The sequence below is a fragment of the Podarcis gaigeae genome (assembly GCF_964106915.1).
Source record: "Podarcis gaigeae genome assembly, chromosome: 12".
NCBI classification, from domain to species: domain Eukaryota; kingdom Metazoa; phylum Chordata; class Lepidosauria; order Squamata; family Lacertidae; genus Podarcis; species Podarcis gaigeae.
In genome coordinates, this window is record NC_139688.1 from 18,609,225 (window position 1) to 18,630,049 (window position 20,825).

Sequence of the window (20,825 nt, forward strand, 5' to 3'; positions counted from 1 at the left end):
GGAGGAGAAATTACAGAAGTCCATTAACTTCTGTATCCATTCTTCTCTTGTTGGGACCTCTTCTTCCTTCCATTTCTTTGTGCAAATAACATTCTTGCAGCTTTGGTTGCATACATAAATAAATTTCTATACTATTTAGGTAGTCCCCACCAGCCCATCTGGTGGGCTTTCTACACTGGATGTAGTATTGTATTTTTTATAGATACAGTGACCAGCAGTTTCTGTAAGGAATAGGGGAAACCAAATGAGGGGAAGTAAGAGGGTGAGAAGTCAGGTAGAAAAAATTGTGAAGAGATTAGGAGAACTGTTACAGGAATAGATTCAGCTTTCTGTCTAAAGAGGTTTCCTGTTAACTTGAGACTTAAGGGGTCTCCCCCCACCCCATGTGCCAAGTGCATTTTGTTCTGAAAACAGACACTAAATCAGGACAAAAAAAATTCCTTCCAGTAGCACCTTAAAGACTAACTTAGTTCTTGGTATGAGCTTTCGTGTGCATGCACACTTCTTCAGATACCATCATATCTGAAGAAGTGTGCATGCACACGAAAGCTCATACCAAGAACTAACTTAGTTGGTCTTTAAGGTGCTACTGGAAGGAATTTTTTTTTTTGTTTTGACTATGGCAGACCAACACGGCTACCTATCTGTAATTGGAACTAAATCAGGAGTCCTTGTGATCTAGATTAGCGTCATAGTATGATCTGATTACTTTTGAATAATACATTGTTGTGGTTTTGTGTTTGTAGTGCCTCAGGGCCACAACCAATGCTCCTTCCTAGGTGGGGATTTCCAGGTGTGGCTTCAAAGAATTTAGGGGAGCAGGGAATGGTGCTTCCCTTGTGACCAACACTAAGTTCTTCACCACATTGCCAAACCCCAAGGGCCTCTGTGTGCTTTAGTATCCTTGAAATCCTTGAATTATTAGCATCAGAAGAGTACAAGTTAAAACAGAAAGCTATTTTTAAGTTCAAAGAAGCTGTTCATTTATTTATGATGTGTATACTGCCCTTTGGTGAAAAATTCCCAGAGCAGATAATACAAAAATAATTAAAATACAAATAACAACACATCCAAAGCACAAAGTCAGTGAGATTTTAAAAGCTAGATTAAAAATAAAATAAAAATCAATAAGATTTGACTACTTGTGGCAAGCATGTTCCTTAAGTAAACAAAACGTGCAAAAAGTGCATGTTTACATGGCAGTTTATACAGGATATATGAAAATCAAGTATAAGGGGAAATTAATCATGAGCATATTGAACTAGATTAGTAGTGGGGGTTTTTTTTTGCAATATTTCTTGAGAACATAAAGCCCTGCTGGATCACACCAAAGGCTCATCTAGTTCAGCATTGTGTTCTCACATTGGCCAAGCAGTTACCCATGGGAAGCTTGCAAGTGGAATATGCATGCAACAGCACTCACCCTAACTGTGGATCCCAGCAGCTCATATTTAGCCTCCAACCATGGAGGTAGCTGATAGTCATTGTGGCTAGTGGCCAGTGATAGCCACTTTTCCAATCCTCCTTTAAAGCTGTTGAAGTTGGTGGCCATCACTACACCTTGTAGTGGTGAATTTCTTAGTGCGTGAAGTACTTCCTTTTGTGTATGAGCCAGTGTGGTATAGGACTAGGACTTTGGAGAACAGGTTGATTCACCCCACTCAGTCATGAAGCTCACTGGGTGACCTTGGGCCAGTCACTGTCTTTTAGCCTATCCTGTCTCACAGAGTTGTTTATAAGGATAAAATGAAGTGGGGCTAACTATGCAAACCACCTTGAGCTCTTTGGAGGAAAGGTGGGATATAAATGTGATAATAAATAAGAAAATATCCTGAATCTTCTGGAATGGTGACCCTGAGACCACTGTTTCAACTGAGGAAAGAGTTCAGTTATCCCAACTCAAATGTATCTGAAAATTCTGCTCAATAATCATAGCCTCTATATATTAGAAAATGAGATACAATGTCTTAACATGTGAAAACCAGGAAAGTATTTCCTTTACAAACCCTAAACCTGCAAACACCTATCTTTAGAATTCAAGCTGTATATGATATTCCACACTGCTGTTCTTGTTAAAGAAGTATGATTCAGAGGGGGTTTGCAGAGTGTGGGGTCTATATATCAAAATATGGCGTTTATGGCATTTAAAACATTGGCTGTGCAGTGTCTTGCTTTCAGTATTGTAGATTACAGATGGGCAAGCCATTCTATTGGGAACCAATGCAAATGAAATATTCCCATATTACCATTAAATTGAATCCTACAATTACATTTGAAATGATTACTGGGAGCCTTGCAGTGTTGCTCCATCCAGTCCTTCAAGAGGAAATGGATAATTTAGTTTAAAACCTTGTTTAGCTGAAATCAGATATACTGTTGTCTCTTCTTGTACAGCCACTTCCAAAGTGCACAGAACACGTCCAGATTCATAAACATATTATTTGGAGCTTTGAATTACACATTCCAGCCGCATTAGCCACCTGAGACCTCTGACTGGGCATTTGGGAAAACAACATGCACAGACTATACTTTCCCATTGCGTAGCTTGCAGGTTTTATTGTCTGCTCCATGAATTTCATTTACTGTGGCTTATTATGTCTGGGGATAGTTCAAACGCTACTGAAAAAGCAGGTGTTTTCTTCTTTTTAAGGGTGGAAATCAATATAAATTTATAATTTTCCACTGTTTTAGACGCTAATCAACCCACAATTCCAGCAGCTACATTTCAGATGTTTCATTAACTTTATAATTTTTCCTTGATTGCAAATTTGATTTATGTCCCTTAATTGGAATGGTTTCTTAAACAAAGAGAAGCAGCTAAAAGCTTGGTGCTTTTAATCACCCTTTTGGTTCATGCTGCTGTCGAGTTTACATTTGTGTTTTTCTGCTAGTACACACACACACACACACACACACACGCACACACACACGCACACTTCTCCCTTTTTTCTTTTTAGACTTAGGCAGGAGACGGGCACCCTCAGCACATTAGGCTTCAGTGCATTGAAAGCATAGAGGGTCCTCTGCAAGGATTATTTTACCATTTAAAAACTTGAACTTGTATATCCAGCGGGGTATAGTGTACAGTTTTCTAATCTGAAACAGGATCATGGTTTTGGTTTTCATGCACCAAAATAAGTGTCAGGTTGACCTGCTACTGAAGACAAGTCCACAGCTCCTGATAACATATTCTCCTAGTATTCTTCTTTGCTTGTCAGGGAGTTTAAGTGGAGAACCTCTGACATCGACAGCACAGTATCTGACTGCAAAGCAAGCCCAGAGAGGCACATAGCGTGACAGCTGAGCCTTCTAAGTCCCTTCCTGACGTTTTGGTAACGTTTCTTTACAGACCTGCCATCTGAATATAAAATGCAAGTGTCAGGCGTGACACCTACTTTATAATCTCTGTAAAGCAAACCTTTTCGTAGGAGAATTTGTTGACAGTTCAGAGATTCAAAGTCAATTTCAATTCAAGCCTGTGTACAAGGTGTGTGCCCCCCCCCCACATCTCATCTGCAACTGATGTGAAAATTGAAGGCTGGTGACTATTCAGCCCATAGCGAAGTATGGTAAATAAATATCTTCTTGAGGGTTGAGGAATCTGCTAGATGAAAGAATATGTTAATGACATTCCTCCCAGTGTATGTTGGAAACATTTCTTTTGAGATTTAATTTGCTATACTGATAGTTGCTGGATTTCTGCAATAGTTAGCATAATCTTTCAGAGCTGTTTTTGTAGGGTTTTGCTTTGTTTTATTAACTCTTAAGCCTTCTGGAAATAGCCTTGTTGAAATTAATGTTTGCAATGCCATATTTATGATTTCAGGAGGAGACATATATCTGTGGGTGGGTGTACACATTGATCATACCATAAATAAATTAAAGCTTGAGTGCTTCAGATTGACACATGCTTGAGTGATGACCTTATGTTTGGGGATACAGCTTTAACTTTAATATTTCATTTCAGCCTATATAAGCAATAGTCTTGGATTCCCATTGTGTTGGAATGCTAACATGTCTTGAAAGGATATCCTTTTGTTAATCATTGATTTAGGAGCAAAGAGTTGCTTACAAAGGAAATAGCCATTGCATATTAGCCTTTGGTCATGAACACAATTGAGTCCTGTTAACCAGAAACACATAGTTTAAAAGCCTTATTGCTATAAAATGTTGTACTAAAGCCTTGGGAATTGAGGTGTGGTGTTTCCTAGGCACAAAAGTGTACTTTGGCTGTGGCTTAGTGAATGCAGTTCTGAATTCTGGTCTGATAATTATTTGTATACAAGATGCCCACTGTGGTTGTTGAAATTTCAATTAAAGATAACAAATCTGTAGTAAAGAATGGGCACCATCCAGGCACAAGAGAGATGTTTGAGAAACTGAACAGGTACAATATATTATTAGGGGAAAATCTGTAAGGAGGGATGTGGAGAAGCATGTTCAGTGGTTACAGAATGTAGAGAGTGTTGGGTGGAAATTGGAAAATCAGGGAGGAATAGGAATGGAATGGCGTATCCTTGGAACTCTGAACAGAAGTACTCCACACTGCAATGTTTTGTTACAGGCCCTATTTGTACATCCATAGAAACAAGCTAAAGCACTTGTTTGTGTAGATTTCTATTCTCCAGATTTCCTTCTCTAATTACAGTTCCTCCAGCCACATTAGAGGCCTCTAGGGTTCTCCACCTGCTCAGAGCAGTGTATGGGGGTGGGGGTGGGATGTGCACACACGTGCAAGAAACTTTGAGCATAGGACCATCTCTGTGTTTGGGTTCTACATATGATAAACAGTAATAGTTTGGGAAAGGGCACCACCATTTCTTTGGAATGGAATGCACTCTTCTGTACAAAACCTCTTTTTAAGTATCACTATAAACAGCAGGAACTAGCAGCAAAGGGAATATGCGACGACAGACATGTATCAATGTCACCATTTTGATAGCTTTCAGATCAGTATTTTTTTGAGAGCTGCAGTAAACCTTTTACTATGCAGTAACATTTCAGTATACCATGACGAGCATTTAGTCACAGTTAACTTTTATAACCTAAGTGCCAACTTTCACTAGGTGGGAGGGCAGGGAAATTCTGCTGCACATAGAATAAAACAGGTTGATGAAAATGAGACAATCCCACATCAGGAAAAGCATATGGGCTAGTTTGGATAATGAGTGGTACAAAATAGCTTTATGGGGAAATGGTGCTGTTTAAAAAAGTAGAAAAGAGGAGGCACTTATTCTGCTTGTTTTACCTCCACCCCAGGAAGATCAGTAGAAAAGGTAAACTTGGCTCAACTTAGGGCTAGTAATTTTACAAAGTTTTGCATGAGACAGATTTAACAGACCCTCTCCCCATTGGTTTCAAGGCTACTTCACCAGTTACAGTTTAATAAATGACTTTTGTGTCTCCTCCAATAAGTGGAGTGGATGTACATATTTATTTTGCCACATTACGGCGTGCTAGGAAAAGCATCTGTCTAAACTATTGGACTGCAAAAACACCGTCAGTCAGCACAGAAAATACGTAGCTATATGCACCAGTAGTCTGATGCAGTATAAGGCACCTTCAGATGTGCTGTATTCTCTTTCATTCATTTTCCCATCCAAGCCTACCTCGGTATTTCCAAATGCCTAAAACCAATCCAAATTAACTTTTCCCTGCTTCTGCATAAGCTTAGGATCAGCTGACTCTTCTCTGTAAGCACTTATTTGTTGATGAATATGTAACAGCTGCTCTGTATACCTGGGCAATTGCTCTGGATAAATCTGAAGCAATGGCTTTTGGTTGCTGGTTGCAAATTAATCAAGTGCAAATTAATCAAGAAGTGCATCATTTAGACCTACTTCCACGCCATTTGGTGGAATATAACGTTTGGTACTGTAGTTCCCGTTACACATTTGTGAAGGACATGAAGCTCACACAGCTGTTATGGTTCTAGAAATATTTATTTCCCATCTGCTTACTTTCTTGTTATGTTGGAAGACCTTAAAAGCTGGAGAGACAAGGAACATTTTCAGTGTCCTTTCTGTGTTCTCCCTGGAATGGGTTCCTAACACATTGAAACTGAATGTGCAAATCAGTTTTCAAGGTCTGAAGTAATATCATATATTGCTTAATTTATTCAGCAGAGGATATTCCTTGGGAAAGCTACATCAACAACGATTTTTCTAGTAATTGACAGGAAAATGCTGACGTATAAAAATGTTTTACAGATAATGAGGTCTGCAGGGAACTTTTAACGTTTGGGAGGTTCCAGGTGAACTGTCAAGAGCTTGGTTAACCTTTTGTGTGCATATGTAAAACTTTGCTGTAGAATCATTGTATTTAAAAAAAGAAGAATGGATTGTCACTGACCATTATTCACATTAAGTTGCCATGAGATAATTTCTTATCCACCACCCATACCCTTGATGTTTCTCCTGAACATGGTGACTTGTGGTTTTCTTTTGTTACATTTGTAAAATCTCTTCTGTGCCCAAAAACAAAAGAGAAAACTCAATTTATAAGAGAAACACATAGCCTGATGAGGCTTTGCAAAACTCCCCATATTCTTACATTCTGCTTCCTGTTCCTTTGTCGAAAGGTAATTTGTCCAAAGTTTAAATATGCAGCGTTGACTGGATCACCTCCATGTGTATGCTTATTGACAAAGAATGTTCAGAAGCTAGTGAGACAGGGCTTACCTTTGAATTAGCCATGCTGGTTTGGCTTCAGCAAGACTTGTTCTTCTATATCAGAGGTGCCAACCTGTTTGGACTAGTGGCTAAGAGAGTGCTGGGGGCATTGCTCACAAAATGGCTGTCCTGGAGGAGGCATGGCCTAACACAAAATTTGAGAGACAACCAAATCCATCAACTCCATATGTTTATCATGGGATGTCAGCTATGCCTTGCTGGTCCTGATTATGTAGATAACATGCACACTATGTGCTGTTGTTGTCTAATAACAAGGAGCATTCCTCAGTACCAGGAAAAATGTGTCTGTGGGTGTTAGGTTGGCAACCTTTGCTCTATTCTATTTTAATAGTGTTTTCCACCAGTTTTTCCAGAACAGACATCCAAATGCTCTCTGGATCACCTTTTAAAAATTGGTGTTACGTTAGTTACTTTCCAGTTCTTAGGTGTGAAGACTAATTTTAGAGGCAAATTACATACCTTTCTAGCAAGATGTGTAGTTTTTGCCATAACTGAGATTTGAACCTAGAAGATCTGGTTCACAGATCACTTTCTTAAGATCTCTAATTGTGGTTTCTCTTTTCCATCCATAGTTAATGACATATTATGAAAAAAAATGCCACTGTGTCATTGCATGATTGTTTTAAGTTACAGATTATTACTATTTTATGTGTTTTTCCTCCTTTTGAAATATGATTGCACCATAGTAACACTTCCTCTTTTTGACAGCATCCCCCCAAATAAATTGTTTTTGTTTTTACATCCACATAACTTGAAAAGTTATGTCCTGTGTCTCATTTGTATTTCCTATATTGTCCCCTTCTGGGAAAGTACCCATAGTTTAAATTGTAAGAAAACCATGGTAACCAAATGCAGTAAGATTTGTTGGCTGTGACATGTCAAAGTGTTGTTTTTAACAAAAGAAGCTGATGGCAATGTTCAAATGGACCCTTCTCATCATATGGCTGCTTTGCAGCTCAATCAATCTCTTATTATTATTATTATCAGAGTTATTCAGGCAGAGTCAGTAGCGCTAGTATTTCTCATAATCAGCCCTTGAGCCAGATGTAATTTGCAATTTGTAGCATTGTATTTTGAAACAATAATGCATTAAAATGTACAGAGTATGGAATTAGAAGTAGAGTCGCCAAGAGGACATATTGGAGAGCAGGCTACTGCCTGAATGCTCGTAAGTGGACACTGCTGATTTTAAAAGGACCATAATGCAATTTTATTAGTATCTAAATTGATTTAGACTAGCTGCCATCAAAGTCTCTCTCGTTTCACAAGCTGTACAGCTGAATGGCAATAGAATGAGTACAAATTAACCATCTTTACACATGGTTTTTAGACACCAAACCTTTACTCAAGAATCTGTAGTGTAATCTTCATATTGCTTAAGTTTGACATTAACTACTCATGCTAAATCCAGCTGATCTCTTCAGTAATACAGGCAGGTGTCTTTACTGTATTGTTTCCAGCACCCACTAAAAACCATTTTATTCCAGCGAGTATACCCAAGCATGTAATTTTAGCATGTAATTTTGAGACATGGTTTTAGTAAGTGTAACTGTTTTATAATTACAGTCGTACCTTGGAAGTCGAATGGAATCCATTCTGGAAGTCCATTTGACTTCCAAAACATTCAGAAACCAAGGCGCGGCTTCCCATTGGTTATTAATTGTGCAGGCGCACTGGAAACAATAGCGGAAGCTGTGCTAGACATTCGGCTTCTAAAAAAAAGTTCGAAAACTGGAACACTCACTTCCAGTTTTCGATCATTCGGGAGTCGGAACGTTTGACTCTCAATGCGTTTGGGAGCTGAGGTACAACTGTACTTCTTTTATTTTACTCCCCCCCTTTCTAACTTCTTATTGGTATTTTTAATGTCTGTTTTAGACTGTTTATTATAAAGAATTTAGAGTAAATTCTAGTAAGCGGTAATAAATGTTGTTAAATAAATAAATAAAATGTCCAAATATCCTCCTGTGTCAAAAAATTAACTTCCATATTGAATACAATTTGGATATTGCTGTCTCTACAGGCCTTCCTAAAACCTTATTTTTTTTTGGTAAATATCAACTGTTTATGATTTTTTTACAATATCATACATGCATGCTACATATGCAGTGTGATAGATTTTAGGTATACCTGAGTATAAATGCTATATGAAAATGTGTGATGTTTTTGAACTAAAATTGACTCCCAAGTTAAGTTTATCTCTGTTATTTACAGCTGTTTAATAGCTGTCTTAGATCCTGCTGCTTAGATCTCTATAGAGTTCCCAAGTGTTTAGTTAGCTAACAAAGCACCACAGCCTTGATTGGATAATACTGACTGGAAAGAGAACATTTCTAAGTGCATTAAGTGACAGTAATGTAAGGATATGTTGTCCATTAAGAGTGCATCGCCCATTAAAAGCAGGTTTAACTTGTTCATCTCTCAAGCTGTTGTTTTTTTAAGGACAAAAACCTCTCTGGAGCTGAGCTCTATGCATAGTTCAAACCATATCAAATCTGTTACTATCAGGACTGTTGAGTGCCCACATATATTAAAAATAGTAGTTCTTGGGGGTTTTGCGCTTTTGCTGTTCCTAATCAATCTTAGAAATGCATGGTTTTTACAACATTTCCATTAAAATTCAGTGTTCTATTTCTGTGGTTGCACTCATCACTGCTGATTACCAAGACTCTTATGTTTCAGTAGAAGCTTTTCTATTCATAATCCTTCCTCCTTGATTCAGTCATTGAAGCGGCAACCTGCTATTTAACACATTATAGTTTACTCCTTTCATGTAATTTACAAGAACTTTCAGTATTTAATGCATAGGACACAAACATGATGGCAAGGAAAAATACTAGTCCTTTGTCCCAATGGTGTACATGTTGAACAACAACTTTCCAGTATTCTTGCTCCAGGATGCTTTTGATAGCATATTCACCCCAAAGTGTCCTTAGTGTCATGTCACTTAATAAACAACATACATGCATCTCTTTCGGTACATAAATGTGCTTTTGAACATTTATGTAGAGAACTCTACATAAAAGCTAGCTTAAATCTACTTGGTTTAAATTAAGTGGAAAGAAAAATGACACACATTATACCACTTTACTCCAACCTCCCCCACCAGTTGCAACTCTTCCAAAAAATGCAATTGTCAAGAGTTATCTCCCATGTATACACTAGATCAACTTTACTTAATTCATAGAAGGTGCTTTGGTGGTTGATAGTTTGGAGGTGTTGGCTCTCACTTTTAAGACCTAGATTTCTAAATCTTTGTGTATTTTTTTGGCCCAGTTTTATGTTCCTTTTGTACTGCTGTGCAGGATGGACATTGTTAAATCTTTTTCTGAATGAGTGTTGGGTTATTTTTTAAGGGATTCTATTTGTTTTATAACATTCTGTTAGCCACCTTGAGTCTCTTTTGAGAAACAGTTGGGATAGAAAAAATTAAAATAAATAAATGTATCCCCAGAATGTGAGAGAGACAGAAGAATACCATATAAACCAGGGTTCTCCATCATAGGAGTTGGACGGTCACCTTCACAGAGAAATGCAGTTGAGGTCACATTTACAAAATGGACTCGGAACTTGTAAGACACGTATTCAAGTGTGTAAGAAACATTGGATTGTTGGGTCTGATTTCCTTGCTGCTGTTTTCCTTTTCAGCTGCAGAATTATCTTTTCTTTTTTTCTGACTCATTTCTCAGGATAAGTGGTTTCCTGGTTTGCAAAGCATGCATTTGCAACTTGTATTCCCCTACTGTCCTTTTTGTGAAGCAAATGCATGTTGTGGATTTCTGGGTCTTGAACCTCCAGCCAGTTACCATAGTAACAAATTGCCAACCTGAGACAAGAACCTAACTGGGCAGTTGTTTGGGGAGACGTTTGTAGAAGGTAGCGAGTGGGAAATCTAGTGGCGAGAAAAAAAAGTAAGGAAAATAAAGTGAGAAATAGCTGTCTAAGATAGATCAAGGACAAGAGAATGAAGGGCAGGATTTTCATTAAGCTGTCACATAAACTAGGAAATATTTTGAACTGTGCTGTTTAGAATATAATACATCGGCTCTGTACAGAGAACCAAGGCAACTTGTCAAAGTCCAGAATGTGGCCTGTGATATGACCCGGCTCCTCTATTCCATATGTTATTTCTCCCTGGTTAACGGTGCCACCTGCACAGGCATGTCTTGTGAATGTGGAAACCAGAGGATTGCCATTTCATTTTTGAAATGTTTAACATTCTTTTAAACATGCAAAAAATAAAATCTGGAATTGTATAGGAACATTTTCTAGGAATTGTATGGGGAAATTGTATAGGAATTGTATGGGGAAATTGTATAGGAATTGTATGGGACGCGGGTGGCACTGTGGGTTAGACCACAAAGCCTAGGACTTGCCGATCAGAAGGTCGGCGGTTAGAATCCCCGTGACGGGGTAAGCTCCCGTTGCTTGGTCCCTGCTCCTGCCAACCTAGCAGTTCGGAAGCACGTTAAAGTGCAAGTAGATAAATAGGTACCGCTCCAGTGGTAAGGTAAACAGCGTTTCCATGCGCTGCTCTGGTTCGCCAGAAGCGGCTTAGTCATGCTGGCCACATGACCCGGAAGCTGGACGCCGGCTCCCTCGGCCAATAAAGCGAGATGAGCGCCGCAACCCCAGAGTCGGCCACGACTGAACCTAATGGTCAGTGGTCCCTTCACCTTTACCTATAGGAACATAGGAAGTTCCCTTATGTTGCCTTATATATTAGGCCATTTGTTCATTTAGCTCAGCATTGTCTGCCTTGACTGACAGCAGTTCTCCATGGTTTCAGGCGAGGTCAGCCCTACCTTGAACCTGAGACCTTCTGCACGAAATGCAGATGATCTGTGACTGAGCTTACAGCCCTTCCCTCTATCATTTACAATAATACACTGATGGGGGAAAGACACACCTGGCAAATGACGCCCAGGCACCTAGCTATTAACAGCACAGGAGAAACACCATTCTGGAGAAGCATGATCTAGGTCACTTGATGGTCAAGCATTATAGTTTTATCCTTCTGTCTTTCAGTCAGAACTTGAACAAATATTAGAAGTGCCATGAGGTTCCTGTGGGAAACAACTACTGCTAAGGCAAGCCATCCTCACTCAGGTTGTAACACGTAGTGAGACTGTCACCATCCTGTTTCGAGTGTTTAAATTTTCACTGCATATTTCTGGCATTTGGAGGGATCAGTCAACCCGGATCCATGTGGGAAATGCTTCTTTGTGTTGCATTCAAGGCAGGGAACATATCTTGAAGGAAGGGCATTTTGGAGGCATAGTCAGATTATATATATACAGTTTCAGGTTAAGAACAGACCCCCGGAACGAATTAAGTTCTTAACCCGGGGTACCACTGTATATGTATGTGTGTGTGTGTGTGTGTGTGTGTGTGTGTGTGTGTAATAAACCACAATGGCTCTCTCTCTCTTAGAATGCTAAGAAGATGGCTTTTCATCATTAAAATGTGAATATTTTCTTGTTGAAAATAGTGGCTATATAAATATGCATATTATGATGATATGTAGGAAATCTCTTTGGTATTTTAGAATCAAGCCATTAAATACTTTTTGGTTATTGTGAATATAATCAATGTTCTTATTTCTTTATCTTTTCTAAACGATGTCTTACCTTATTCTAGGATTATGTTGGGCCATTCTTTTACATATACTTACAAAATGTTAAATATCTATAACATAAAATGCCATCTGTTTTGATTATAGAGTGGGAATTGTTGCATTGAGCGTTAAAGTGCTTTGATGGCAGACTGAATGCTGGAGTTTAGTTTTAAAATGTAACAATATTGCTTATTATAGGGAAACTGCATGCCCTTGGCATCACTGATAGGAGACCCAGACACTATTTGTTAATTTTTAATGTTAGTACTTTCTCTGTTTGTGGTGGTGGTGGGGAAGTGCTGTTGAATTGTCTCAATCATTTGTGTGTGTGTGTGTGTTTTCATTAATCAACTAGTGCATGCTTTCCCCATTGCTCTTTATTTTAATGAAATCTGTGAATGATTTGTCAGACAGCAGTGATCTCATCAGTAATGTGTCAGAATTAAATCCATTTAGCAGATTACATGGACATTATTTTTATTGTATCAATTTGTTCTTTCAAAGTGGTGTTGCCACTGCAAACACGTGTATCTCTTTCAAACTAGATTGTTAAAATGTAAACAGTACAATTTGTTTTCTCAAACTGAAGCAGAACAAATAAGCTGTTGTTTGTACCTGCTAGCTTTATATTTAAATCTATGCATTGGTTTTACTCGTCCTTTTAGTCCAGCACTGGGAAATATGACACCAACCAGATGTTGCTGAACTACAACTCTCATCATCCTCAAACAGCATGGCTGATAACAAGGAATTATGGGAATTGTAGTCTAACATCTGCAGATTCCCCATCCCTGCTTTGGAGAAACCGCTGATGAGCTGTAGGAAACTAATCTAAAGCCTACCAAAGAACATTCTGTTTACACTAGTGCTACAAAGATCCCTGAACTCATGCCACTTATTTACATCTCTGATCAGTTTCATTCAATGAATGCATTGAATTTGAAGGGAACTGATAGCTCAGTCAGTAGAGCATGGGACTCAATCTCAGGGCTGTGGGTTTGAGCCTCACATTGGGTGAAATATTCCTACATTTCAGGGGGTTGGATTAGATTATCCTCGTGGTCCCTTCCAACTTTGATTCTATGAAAGACACATATCTATTTGATTTTGAGTTTGTCCCCAATGGTTTGGTTTTGAACTGGACTCCTATAGTAACCCCAGCAAGAACTTCCATGGGAATGGGTTCCATAGTTGAACTATCTGTCCTGAATCTTCCAACATTCAACTTCCTTGGGTGCCCATGAATTCTCACATTACGAGTGAGGAAGAAAAACTTTTCTCACTCCACTTTCTCCATGCCGTGCACAATTTTATAAACGTCAACCATGTCACCTTGTACTCACCTTTTCTCTCAACTAATGCTGCCACCTTTCCATATATGGGAGTTTCTCCCTCTCCTTCATCGTTTTGGTTGCCTTTTATGGCAGTTGCCTCCCTGTGGTGGCAGAATTTGTGCTGGATTAGGACAGGGGTAGGCAACCTAAGGCCCAGGGACCGGATGCGGCCCAATCGCCTTCTAAATCTGGCCTTCGGACGGTCCAGAAATCAGCGTGTTTTTACATTAGCAGAATGTGTCCTTTTATTTAAAATGCATCTCTGGGTTATTTGTGGGGCATATGAATTTGTTCATTATTTTTTCCAAAATATAGTCTGGCCCACCACATGGTGGACCGGCCCATGGCTGAAAAAGGTTGCTGACCCCTGGATTAGGACATAGGTTTATACCTAGGCATCCCTTCATTGTCGCAAGGAGAATAGGGAATGTAGTTGTTGTTGTTGTTGGCCTTCATTGTCATAAGTTTAAACAGTACAATCCAAACACAAACAATATATAAAAGACTAGATGCCCACCATTGAATAAATCAGGCAATTTTAGATTTAGCTTTAAGAATCTCGAGGGAATGTAGTTACAAGTGGTTCCTTGCTCCATGGATTGTGCAACAGGGACTTGCTTTGGAACTGAATGGCTGAATGCAAATGATTTCATTCTGAGGCACGTCCATTCTGAAGCAGGTTAGAGAGGCTTCCCACAATTTCTTACTGCAAGTGCTTTGCTATGGAGATGGCAATGATGTAGTATCAGTACTGAGAGTGCCTTTTCTGTTATGCTCCAGACCTTGTGCCCCAAGGATTTTCCCCTTCCTAGCCTTCTGTTTTATTCAACCTCACCAGGGCTTCAGCTCACAGAAATCCTACAATTAAAAGAAAAAACTGCAAGCCCAATACCCTTGCACTATCCAGGAATGCAGATATCTCTGCAGATGTCTCCCACCTGCAAAGGGGGCCTTTGTTCAAAAGGCCTTCAGTTAAGAAACCGGTGGTATGTTTATCATTATTTTGTTAACTTAGATCTCATCCTACTTCCTGCAAATGCAATTTAGCACATTGTTGTTTGACATCATGAAATAAGCATTGGTTACATCCCCCCCCCCCAGTATTTGTTTGAGTTGGTTTTATTTCTTTTAAGTTTTATGTTGGACGTCCTTCATGTCACTCTTGAAATGTCCCAGGACTTACATGTTTTTCATCTTCAGGGGGAAATACCCACTCTCCAAGCTTTCCCAGTTGTCCAGTCCATGCTATTTCCATTGAAAAGTCCTGTCATAGGTTTGTAGTACTCATAGGACAGGGTGGTAGACCTGCAGGTCTCTGTCTGCCCCAATAGTCAGATGGAATGTGCAGAGAGAGAAATTGGGAGGAAAGTTGAAACGGATGGAAGAATGGGAGTGGGGAAGCCTGAAGCAAGCAATTCAGATTTCTGGCAAGAGTGATCTGTTCCTCCCCCAGCAGCTCTGCAAGACAGTGCTTTGAAAGGGATTCTGCAAGATGTCAAAATCTAGATAGCAATAGAATGCACTGACATGAGGGAAGATGTTCTAGGATGTCTGCAAAGAGAAGAGCACAGAATCATTTTTGCATATAGAATGATGCTTGTCCCAACTGTCACAAATTAGTTGACTTGAGGACTTAGACATCATATCGTTTTGGAGAGTTAACAGGTATCTTCTCAGAGTGCTCTCTGACCTTTTTTCTCTTTTTTGCAAATGGAAAACGAGGGAGTTAAATTAACAACCCTGGAGTATCTTGGCAATTAGTGAAGAGGATTTCATCCGCTCACCCTCATCATTTTCTCACACTTTGGGACAGGCAGGATATTTTTAATTTGCAACCGTTATTTCAATCTGTCATAAAAATAATTCTATAAAAAATTGCTTTCGTTCCAATTATACTGGAACTCTAAGCTGTGTTTTTATTTCCATCTATAAGTTAATGTAAAGCCTACATCAATAAATGGAAGGGAGAAACACATACACACTCAGAAAATCTGAGTGTGATATTCAGTTTGTTGATATTTAATGGTAAGATATTCACTAGCACTGAAAAATACATTAAGCAGGGCAAAATATGACATCTTGAAGTATCTGGGGAGAAGAAGACATTTAACATTTCTCTTGGATGTATTTTCCTTACTGTGAATTAGAGTTCTCTAATTCCCCACCCCCACCTCCATTTTCTGATGTGGAGCTGGATTTTGACAGAAGTAGTTTTTTCTTAACAGATTATTTGCTTGGTGGTAATGGTGGCCAGCTGACTTTTGGTTTTAGTGACATGAAATGCAGCTGCCTTAGACCATAGCTGGACATTTAATTGTGGCTGGAATTCTTCACTCCCCAGGCTGAGAGGCCCAAGGTCATCTGATGTGTTTTGTGGCTGATTGAAGGTTTGAATCTTGGTCTCCCAAATCCTGGTTCAACGCTCTAGCCCAGGCATAGGCAAACTCGGCCTCTCAGATGTTTTGAGACTACAATTCCCATCATCCCTGACCTAGCTATGGTCAGGGATGATGGGAGTTGTAGTCCCAAAACATCTGAAAGGCCGAGTTTGCCTATGCCTGCTCTTGCCACTACACTCTAGGACTCAACTTGCTCTGTCTTTAGATCAAAGTACTCCCAACCTGGTGCCCTCTAGATGTTGAAAAGTAACTGAACCTTTGTACAGACAACTCCCAATTTACGTGGGAATTACATTATGAGGCACCATGTGGTTACATGAAATCACACATATATGAAACACCATTGGAAAAGCCTGCAAACCTCTTGAAACCATTGAAAAACCCTTAAAAAATCAGCAGCACTTACTGGATACCAAACTCCACCACAATCACTCCCTCCAAACCTCCTTGTTCAAACTCCAACTCCTCAGGCTTCAATGTTCAATGCAAGGGCTCCTGGGGTTGCACTTGCAAAGGCTTGTGGGATTGCTAGATACTGTTTTTGTACCTTTTTTGCCCTTTCTGGGCTGTTTTAGGGCAGTTCCCACCATTTAAAAAGTCACTTCCAGGTTTGATGCAATGCATGCTTGCGCGTCAATTGGTTGTTGCCTGTAGTTGCAACATTTCTCTCTCACGTGTGAATATTCACCCCTCTGCCAGTTCTGACTGGACAGTTGCCTAGATCCATTTTCCCTGTAAGCTTTTTATTCTTATCTTATGTTGTGAACCTGTAATGTTAATACTGCTGAGTGTGTTACTTTGTATTTATCAGTTTCCGTGAATGAATTTATTTATTTTTTAAATGATGTGCAGTGTGGAAAAGTTTGCTTTGTACACGTTAATCACACCATTCCAGATCTTTCTTTCTTTCTTTTAAACAGTTTGTAAGCAGCCCAGAGGACTTGGTTGATGTGTGATATATACATGCAACAAATAAAATAAGAAAGGAGGAGCTAGTGGATTTATTTCAGTATGTAGTATGCAGAAGTGCCGTGCTGTAGTTTATTTATTTATTAATTATTTAAACTTAGGCTGCAGGCTTAAAACAAGAAAGCATTCTTGGAGTGGGGGGCTTTGGATATGGCATAGATGTTGGTGCGCTGCTAAAGAGGGAGATTGCCAGTGTGACAGCATATATGCCATCAGAAGACCCCATGGTGCACCCTTGGAAGCATCTGCAGTGCTGGCTATGTGTGTCAAGGGTGGCAGAAGATTTGCAGAATCCTAAGCCTTCTGGTCCCAAAGTGAGCCCTCAGTGAAACCAGCCTTGGAGCTGGTGTACTTTATTCCCTTCCATCCATTGCAGTGAGGCGTCAAAAAGAGAAGTGGTGGCAAAGAACAGAACCAAAATAATGAAGGGAAAGGTACCCACCATACCCATAGCAGAAGAATCTTTTCCATTCATGGAGTAATTTAACCTCCATGTACACTGCTTAACTATATCTGCATATTGCACTTACACGTAAATTAAGCAGGACATGCAATAAAATGGTTCAAGTATTAATCTAAAAATAAACATCTCACCAGGAGTGCTACTATAAATATAAGCATCACTGAGGCTGAACTGTTCAAACTGATATTTGTTTGATGATTACCTTGCCGTTCTATCCCGCCCTCTTTGTTTGAGTGTCATTCTATAATGAGCACAGAGTTTTCTATGTGGAGAGTAGAAGCCTACACAATTATGGTTCATGTTGACAAGTTAGAACTTTTGTTTTGTTATTAACAGGTTTGGCAAACATCGAAAAGATGACAAGATTGAGAAAATAAAAGTGCAGGAAGCTGTTACTTCAGAAGAGGAGAGAATACGAATGAAGCAAGAACAGGAGAGGTAGACTTGGTCTTTTGCTTAAATCTTGATAGAGGTTTTTTTTTTACGTTTGGTAATTTACATTCCACTGGAGTTCATTTTTAGTCAAATGACTCAGATACAAATATGTTTGTAGAGCTCATGTAACTAATGGGAGAAAGCAGAATATATATTGGACATCAGCTAGGATAATTTGACTATATTCAGAGGCTGTTATAGCAACCAGGCATCTGTTTCATGATTTGTCATCCCCACTCCCCCTTCTTTACAGGGGCAACTGGAGTGATAAGTACACCTGTGCTAGAATTGATTGTCTAGACACTTTCAAAAACATTAATATTTATATGGAATTGGAATAAATTTTGTATCTTTTCCTGAAAACATTTGCGTATCTACTTTTGTTGATTTTACACTGTGTCTTCAATTGAATTTGAAACTCCTCGTTGGAAATAAATATTGTCACTGGAGATCAACCTTTTCCTGTTGTCCTGTAGTGTTGTGTAGATTAAATAGCTGGGTATAAAATAACTAATGAGTACTCCTTGCTGGAGTATTTCCCCCTCAAATTTAAGATCTTCATGCTTTTATATAATTACTTCTGTCAAATTCCATCTGTATAAGCCCAGTTTTCCAGTAACCAACCAAATGCATCCCCACGTACCTAGCTAATGCATACTTCCCCAACTTTTCAGTGCAGTTATGCCCACAGAAAGAAATGTGTGCCTGGAATAACCTGGAATTGCATTGGATAAGGAGGCTTATATGAGGCAGGAGCTGTGCGTGTATACAGCACTGCTCCCATGTGCATAATGCACATCTGGACCAGAGTTCCTAGCTACAATCATGCACCAAATAACATTAATTTAATTCTCATAAATGCTTATATCTGAACGCAGGCCTGCAATTCCAGTCTGTCACTTCCAGAGCACTACAAAATCACATTGAAGTCAATTAACTTGATTAGCTTTATGATGCAACAGTTGATTCTAAATTGCTGCCACTATTCCTACAACATTTTACTTTGCAGTGAAGTTAAACACTAACAACGATGGCTATTTATAATTCGAAAAAATATTAATAGAAAATAGGTCGCTGACTAATTGCAGCGTGCTGCAGTATTGACGTTAATGAAGCTATTCCAGTTTAGATTGCATGTTGAACTGTAGTCGGATCCCTTTTTTAATTTGCGTCATTAAATTACCTTGGAATACAAATATGCGCATAATTTTATAAGCAGGACTACACATGTCTACGCATTTCATTGTTTGTTTCGATCAGAAAACTCTTAGTACTTTACACTGGATGTCCCCCAGCAGTGTTGAAAATTCTTCCCAGTATAAAGTAATTTATTGGGCTGGGATCCAGAGAGGCCTCTATGTACATGAGGGGTGGGCATCGTTTGCTTCTGACAGCAGCCCTCGTGCATTATAGGGTGCTGTCCTAGAGCTTAAACTTAGCAAGCTGCCAGTCTTCGGGGAGGCTTTTCAGGGGAAATAGAAACTGACGGGGGAAATATGGCAAGACACATTCCCTTCCTTTTCTGTTAGCATGGCTTCAAATGTTACAAAAAAAGAGAGGAGGGAACCTGATAAAGCAACAGAAGAAACAGTTTGCTTCTCATGGCTTTCTAATGCAGGCACGAATATGCATGCTTTTTTTATTTCTGATTCTGGAAATATAAATTGGGCTAATTGTAAACATACCCTCAACAGTAAAATTAGATTCATGTCCTCAGTTTAAAGCAGAGGTGGGGGAATCTGTGGTTCTCCAGATGTTGCTAAACTGCAACTCTCATCGTTCCTCACCGTGGCTGATTGGAGTTGTGGCGTTCAATAGCATCTATGTTCCCTAGCCCTATATTTAAAGAGAGAGATCTTGATAGCCAATCCCTGGTAAGGATCACTACCTTGTACCTTTATTCCTAGTATTGTGTAAACCCAAGGAACAGAAGCAATAATCCATCATAACATATATTTTAATAAGTGATGGTATATTTGTTGTGCACTGTATTTGCTATGCACTAATGTAACATATGAACTTAATGACACATCTCTCAAGAACATTTCACAAACTTGGATTACGCTCAAGCTAGGTATGATCATGCCATAAGCATGTGATTCCTCCCCCCCCCCAAAAAAAATACTTAACGTTACATATCTAAGTTTACAAATGTTCAGTCTAATGTGCACATCCAAAATTGTACTGTGAGAAAGCAGCCCTAAATATTAAGCCATGTCTGTGTCTTAACATATATATGTCTTAACATATATATATATATATATATATATATATATATATATATATGAATAATTTTACATGAATTGACTCCCACATTTTGTTCCTACACCAAGCCTATTCCAGCTGTAATAATTACTTTAGTGATACATTCACTGGGCCTGCATGATTACAAGGGAGGTGTTGGTCTTGGGATCTCCTGTGCTACTTGTTCTTTCCAATCCACTTCCTACAGTGCCAGTTACTAACGTGTTTCCCAATGTAAATTGCCTATGATTGTTACATTCTCATGTTTTTCTCTTTTGTTTTATTGAGTGATGATTGTTTAAGAAAAATAACAGTGTTGACAATAGCTCATTATTATTCTAAAAAGAACAAATCAGAAAAAAGATATGTTAAGATCCAACCCATTGTAAACTGCTTGGGATAAATATAGTATATAATTAAGGGGACTTTAAATGGCTCCTTGCAAGGAAACTGACCATCTCAAAGAGCTGCCCTGAAACTTACTGCTGTTAGGAGAAGCAGGGAGTGTAAGGAGAAGCAGGAAGTGTAAAACAGTATAATAAAAAAATTCTGTGGCTGAAACTTTGGGCCATCCTTGAAAAATTTATTAGGGATCCAGTAGAACATTTCAATTTAGAGAGTAGCTTGTTTTTAGAAATACTTCTGTTTTTGCTTCTTCCTGTGCTGTTAATG

General features: G+C 39.0%; 1 protein-coding gene across 6 annotated transcripts in view; it reads left to right on the forward strand.

Moving 5' to 3' along the window:
- The window catches only part of PARD3 (par-3 family cell polarity regulator), a 563,676-nt gene that overhangs the window by 422,447 nt on the left and 120,404 nt on the right, over positions 1–20,825 (forward strand). For all 6 annotated transcript variants that reach the window (XM_083704625.1, XM_083704626.1, XM_083704622.1 and 3 more), the window contains one exon: positions 17,811–17,912. In XM_083704625.1, coding sequence (XP_083560751.1) covers positions 17,811–17,912 — 102 coding nt within the window. The remainder of the gene's footprint in view (positions 1–17,810; positions 17,913–20,825) is intronic.